Genomic DNA, 5,907 nt, shown 5'->3' on the forward strand with positions numbered 1-5,907 from the left:
TATTATTACCTTGTTCTTCTGTAATCCAAATACAACTCATAGTATATTCATTACAAAAATCATTTTGACTAATAAATACTTCTATTGGAGGTAATTTGTTAATTCTAATCTCTTTTTTCCCAGAATAAGGATATTGAATAAATTCATCTTCAACTAATTTTAATATAATTTCATCTGGAGTTTCAACAAAAATCTTCATTTTAAGTTGTTGTGTTGTTTCGTCAATACGAGCCATTCCTGGAAATACTGAATTCAATATTTCATATTCTTGTTTCAATTCTTCTATCTTCATAAATTGATACTTCTAAGACCTTTTCAGTTTATATATAACTAGAATTTACTTTGAGTTTTAAGTGTTGTGATGTTTCATTTCATGAGACATTAAAATTAAGATTTTAATTGAATCACTTTATTTAATTCAAATAAACAACAAATTAAATAAGTGAAAAATTCATGGAAATTCTAAACTCAAAAAAAACAATAAAAATAGAATAACAAAAAATAAAATAAATGATATGAAAGACAATATTATATAACATTTAATAAATCAATTATAATTTTGATTTACAAAACACAAAAAGAACTAAATAAAAAAGATTGTGAAAGGAAAACAAGGATATGGGAAAGAGACAATTGATATTACTAGTAGGATTACCATATGTCGGTAAGTCATCAATACACAGAATAGTTTTTGGAAAAAAAACGCCAGGAGAAACATCAAATTTAAAACCAACACTTCATATTCAAAAGATAAAAATTGAAGGATTAAGTGGGTTTATGGAAGTGTGGGATATTCCAGGAAGTATTTTAATGGAAATGGATGAAAATATAATGAGAGAAATCTTAGAAGAAACGATTTCAGTTGTGTATGTTTTTACATGTCAAACACAATCATTTTCAGAACAAATGAATTATATGTCTGCATTTATTGGGTTAGCACATTCAATTAATGATAAAATTATATTTGAATTTTTACTTCATAAATGGAGTTCAGAAGGAATTACTGATGATAAAATTAATATGAAAACAGATGTTGAAACACTTGGTAAGAAAGCATTACTTAATAAAAATATAAATATTGATTTTAATGTTACATTAACTTCTATCTATGATAATTCTTTATACTCCTTTTTCTCTTCTTTATTGAATATTGTTTACATCAAATCTTCTGTTTTTAATCAATTATTAGAAAATTATGTTGAAAAATGTCCAGCAAATGATGCATTTCTTATTCATATTCCAACTCGATTATATATTGCTTCAACAAAAGAAAGTTCATCTTCTTATGGATTTTGTAAAGAAGCATTTAACTTTTTTATTGATGTTTTTTCAACATATTCATCTGAACAACAATTGGAAGAAGGTAAAACAATGATTCAATGTGACAATCATTCTCATGTGTATTTAAAAGTTGTCTCACCTTATCTTTGTTTAGTGATGTTACTTGGTGATACTCAAGAAAGAGATATTGGATTATATGATTACAATTTCACTATTTTGCAAAAAGGAATCCAAGAGTTGCTTGGCTCAAATTAATAGACAATTTCTTCTTCTTTTTACCATCTTGTGTTCATTATTACACTTTTTCTTCTCATTTTATTTGTTTTGCTATATATTATAAAATACTATTCATTAATATTAAATAACAATTAAAGGGTTAAATTAAATGATTCATTTTTATTATAAAAAATAGCAAAATAAACTAAAAATGAACCATAAAGAATAAACAGAGAAAGTAAAAAAGAAAAACCCTTCAGATCAATTAAAGTGCACTTGATAACATCATGTCCAAGGATAAGAATAGATCATCTCACAATCAATCTCATAAGGCTCATAGAAACGGATTCTATAAACCAAAGAAATCCGCTTATATGTCAACTAAAGGAATGAATGTTCAAGTCCTCAAGAACACCAAAGCTCAACGTAAATTTGCTCTTGCCAAGAAACTTGAAGCTAAGAAAGCTGCTAATAAAGAATAAATTACAAATATGGTGTTAATTTACTTCTAGGGTTTGATTTTATAAACTAAAGTTATATTCTTTTCTTCTTCATAATGTATAATAAACATTGTTTTTGGTTCAATTAAATTCATTTTATCAAAAACAAACTGTTTAATAAGACAGATAAAAACAAAAGAATTACAGAGATAAATATTCACTAGAACAAAAGAAGTGTGGCTCCTTGAAAAGAGTCAAACTGACATTCATCTACTGGTTGACTTAGTGGTTGTGAAGGAGAATAGATATATTGCTTAAATTGTGGATCGTTGAGTATTGGGTTAGTGTCTCGTGGTGGTAAAGGGAATGCAAAGTCAGCAGGTGAGACAGTAGAAGAACACGATGATGATGATTGAGAGTCATAGCAAAATAATTTTACTGGAAGTGGAATATTCATTTCGCAGCTTCGTCTTCTGGACGTTGTTTGCATATTGTATTTATCTTTTAGTTTCTATTCCCCTTTATATCTCCGACTTTTCTGTTGATCCAATCACGTAATCTTCACTCATCTAAGAAGATCACTTTTATCAAGAAACACAAGATTATTCCGTACATTCTCTAAACCTCTAGTCATTTTCTTTTCGTTTTTGTTTCTTCTCTTTGACTTACTGAAAGTGCAATGTACGGAATGTATTGTTATAAGTAGAGTAATAGTAAGTCAGTACTTTGGTCAAGATAAAATATAGTCTTGTCATTTATTTTGTTTATGTCTTTCATCAAAATCTTGTTCTATGCAGTTTAACAATTGAATTAAACAGAAAGATTAATGCATACATATATTAAAAGAACTGTACAAGACATAAGGCATTACTAAGACAGCTATTCTTTCAATTGAGCAATTTTATTTTATATCACAACTTAAAAAACACACTTATAAATAAACTTATTATCAAAAATTTAACAACATTCAAAACATGGTTTTTATTCATTCACACATTATTTTTTTTGTTCTATATTTCATTCATATTTAATCTGTGTTTATACTAAGACTTTTTCATTACATAATCTTTCTAAATGTTTTAAAAAGTGTTGTTATATTCAGACTCATCAAACAATGTTCGATTCTATCTGTTTCTTGATAGCCACTCTGTTGTTTTTAATAAAATAATCAAAGAAATAACTATTTACTTTTAATGTCTTGACTAAAAATAATGAGAGAATTTAATTCAAATGAAATAACTTATTTCTTTCATCATATGTGATTTAGTACATTATTAAAAGTATAAAAAAATTAATTTTGATTTTTAATAATTTCTTCTTATTGTTTTAAATTAATTTAATTTTCAATTAAAACTAATACAAAAACAATAAGTAAAATAATAAAAACGAAAGCAAACACAGTTTGATAAAATTAAGAATAACCATAGAGAGTTCTTCCTTGTCTCTTAAGGGCATAAACAACATCCATAGCAGTTACAGTTCTTCTTTTAGCATGTTCAGTGTATGTAACTGAATCTCTAATGACTTGTTCAAGGAATTGTTTGAGAACATTACGAGTCTCATCATAAACAGCTCCATTAATTCTCTTTACTCCTCCTCTTCTGGCGAGTCTTCTAATTGCTGGTTTAGTAATTCCTTTAAGTGCGTCTTGTTGTGTTTTAGTTCTAATTCTTTTTCCTCCATTACTTGCTTTAGCCCCTTTGGAACCTTTTCCGAGAGTTACTCCCTTTCCACCTTTACCTCTTCCTGATCCTGTATCCGTAGCCATGTGATTATATCACAGTTAATGATTTTTTAGTTTCTTTCTCCCTTTTTATATCTCTGTTATTTTCTTTTACCATTTTTCTTTTATCATTTTTTTTAACTATACTTAATAATTTTTTTTCTTCTCTTTTACTATCTTTTTTTTATCTTTTTGTAACTTATTTTGAAACATTCATTTTCTAATTACTCTCTTTTCCCCCAATTTTTCAGGAATAATATCCAACATTTTCTTTGAAAGTTGATGAATTCGGAAAAAAAACCCTTTTTTTTTTTCACTTTTCCTAATGATTCAAACTTGTAAAGAAAAGAGAAAAAATTAGAAACAGGGTTTCTTAAAATAGTAAACTAACTGAAAAACACAAAATATATCAAAAATGTTATTTGTTTAAAAAATAACAACCAACAAACACTCAATGGAAAAGCAAGACCAAAAGTTAGAAAACATAATGAAACAAGAGAAGTGGTGGATGGGTAATAATGGTGAACAAGTACGTGTATTGGCACCTATGGTAGGAATAGTTTGTTCTGTTGTCTAATAAAATGAATATAAAACTAATACTTGATACATAGTGTACAGTTAGTTATAGGACTATGGCTCTTGATGCAGGAGCAAGTGCTGTATTCACTGAGGAGTTAGTTTCAAAGCGTTTATGTGAATGTAAAAGAGTGGAAAATTCTGGGCTTATTCAATACATACACAAAAATGATGTTATGCTTACATTGAAACCAGAACAACAATCAAAAACAATACTCCAACTAGGAACCTTTGATGTTGAAAGTTCAATTAAATGTGTTTCATTAATCAAAGAGGTATGTGGAATTGATATTAACTTAGGATGTGGGATGTGGTTTAGTACTAAAGGAGAAATGGGACAAGCACTTGTTAGTAATAGAGACAAACTTGAAAAAATAGTTAAGGCTCTTGTTAAACTAGGCAAACCTATATCAGCAAAAATTCGACTTCAACAAACCCATGAAGAAACATTAGAGTTCATTCAATGGTTGTACTCATTAGGAATTAGCATTATTAGTTTACATGGAAGACACCACAAAGAATTATATGGTGTTGACTGTGATTGGGTAGAGTTAGAGAAAGTGGTCAAGGATTGTCCTTATGATCTTATTCTTAATGGAGATATTTGTAAACAAGAAGATATCACTAAATTACTTTCATTTGGAAAGAATGTTAGAGGGGTGATGATTGGAAGGGCTTCAGGAATACATCTTGGATTATTTAATCCACAAGGAGGGGATTATGTCTTTGACGAAAATAAGACTAAAATGAGAATGACTGACTTTGTTCAACGGGCAATAAAAGATGGATTAAGGTTTACAAAAATCAAATTTGTTCTTCTTCAAATCATCAGGTATGAGAAGGATTATCCATTCGGATCATGGAGAAGAGGAAAAACAACACTTAAACTCAATCAAATGAACCAACGCATTTCTTCATTAAAAACTATTGAGCAATTGATTGACATAATATCTCTTCCTGAGTTGAAGAAAGAACTTGTTCAATCACAAAACACCAACGAGAGTATTGAAGAAGAAAAGAAATTAAAGTAAAAGTGACAAATCATATTAATAGAATATTTTTGTTATTTGAATTTAGTATTTTGTTATTTTAAAATCATACATTTAGATTTAACAACAGTAAATGACTAAGTCTATTATAAATATAAATTATTACCACTGGTTAATTAACACACTTCGTTAAAGTAACTATCATCTTATCATCTTCTTTTTTTTATCTACTGTAAAGAAATATAACTCTTATTGTTATACAAATTCAAAGAGAAGAAGATGAGTCAAAGAACATTAAATCTTCTTGAACAAGAAGTCTTTTGATTTATTTCTTGAATGTTGATTAAGTTTATAGTTGTTTAAGTTCATTCATAAACTTAAAAGAGTTTTATTCTATTAGACTATTACAAAAGATGTTTTGAGTATTTGTAGAGGATATAGATAAGGAAAATTAAAATTAGACAATACTTGAAATAAGTGTTTTTAATTATTATCATCAATGTGAGTATGATTAAGTTGTTAACAAATGGTAATTTCTAGTATTGATGAAAAGAAAGAGTTTAGAGAAGTGATACAAAATCTTCCCATAGCAACAAACGATACAATCATACTAACAATAATGTATCTTCTTAAATGTATTAAACACATTGTAAAAAATGTTGGTGACTATACTAAGAAAAGA

At 27.5% G+C, this 5,907-nt stretch overlaps 4 protein-coding genes across 4 annotated transcripts in view, besides 7 other annotated features; 2 read left to right on the top strand and 2 right to left on the bottom strand.

Moving 5' to 3' along the window:
• Positions 1 to 292, bottom strand: part of EDI_247810 (uncharacterized protein) — a gene marked incomplete at both ends in the record, with an annotated part of 459 nt that extends 167 nt beyond the window's left edge. The window contains one exon of the mRNA XM_001733518.1: positions 1 to 292. This exon is cut by the window's left edge and continues 167 nt beyond it. Within this exon, the coding sequence (XP_001733570.1) occupies positions 1 to 292 (292 nt within the window).
• Positions 293 to 463: 171 nt separating this feature from the next.
• Positions 464 to 547: a microsatellite.
• Positions 548 to 618: 71 nt separating this feature from the next.
• Positions 619 to 1,536, top strand: EDI_247820 (uncharacterized protein; the record flags this gene model as incomplete). Its single annotated transcript, XM_001741789.1, has 1 exon — positions 619 to 1,536. One exon carries the CDS (start codon positions 619 to 621, stop codon positions 1,534 to 1,536), a length of 918 nt encoding a protein of 305 aa, XP_001741841.1.
• Positions 1,061 to 1,089: a sequence feature (AT_rich).
• Positions 1,537 to 1,609: 73 nt separating the features above from the next.
• Positions 1,610 to 1,692: a sequence feature (AT_rich).
• Positions 1,693 to 3,207: 1,515 nt separating this feature from the next.
• Positions 3,208 to 3,281: a sequence feature (AT_rich).
• A 5-nt stretch (positions 3,282 to 3,286) lies between these two features.
• Positions 3,287 to 3,337: a microsatellite.
• An 11-nt stretch (positions 3,338 to 3,348) lies between these two features.
• EDI_247830 (histone H4) lies at positions 3,349 to 3,705 on the bottom strand (the record flags this gene model as incomplete). The annotated part of the gene is made up of 1 exon (XM_001741790.1): positions 3,349 to 3,705. One exon carries the CDS (start codon positions 3,703 to 3,705, stop codon positions 3,349 to 3,351), a length of 357 nt encoding a protein of 118 aa, XP_001741842.1.
• A 22-nt stretch (positions 3,706 to 3,727) lies between these two features.
• Positions 3,728 to 3,854: a microsatellite.
• Positions 3,855 to 4,147: 293 nt separating this feature from the next.
• EDI_247840 (tRNA-dihydrouridine synthase, putative) lies at positions 4,148 to 5,267 on the top strand (the record flags this gene model as incomplete). Its single annotated transcript, XM_001741791.1, has 2 exons — positions 4,148 to 4,219; positions 4,272 to 5,267. The coding sequence occupies 2 exons, from the start codon at positions 4,148 to 4,150 to the stop codon at positions 5,265 to 5,267; spliced, it is 1,068 nt and encodes a 355-aa protein (XP_001741843.1).
• A 102-nt stretch (positions 5,268 to 5,369) lies between these two features.
• Positions 5,370 to 5,390: a sequence feature (AT_rich).
• Between the last annotated feature and the right edge of the window lie 517 nt (positions 5,391 to 5,907).

The sequence above is a fragment of the Entamoeba dispar genome, genomic scaffold (genome assembly GCF_000209125.1).
Source record: "Entamoeba dispar SAW760 scf_1105229464049 genomic scaffold, whole genome shotgun sequence".
Taxonomy (NCBI): Eukaryota; Evosea; order Mastigamoebida; family Endamoebidae; genus Entamoeba; species Entamoeba dispar.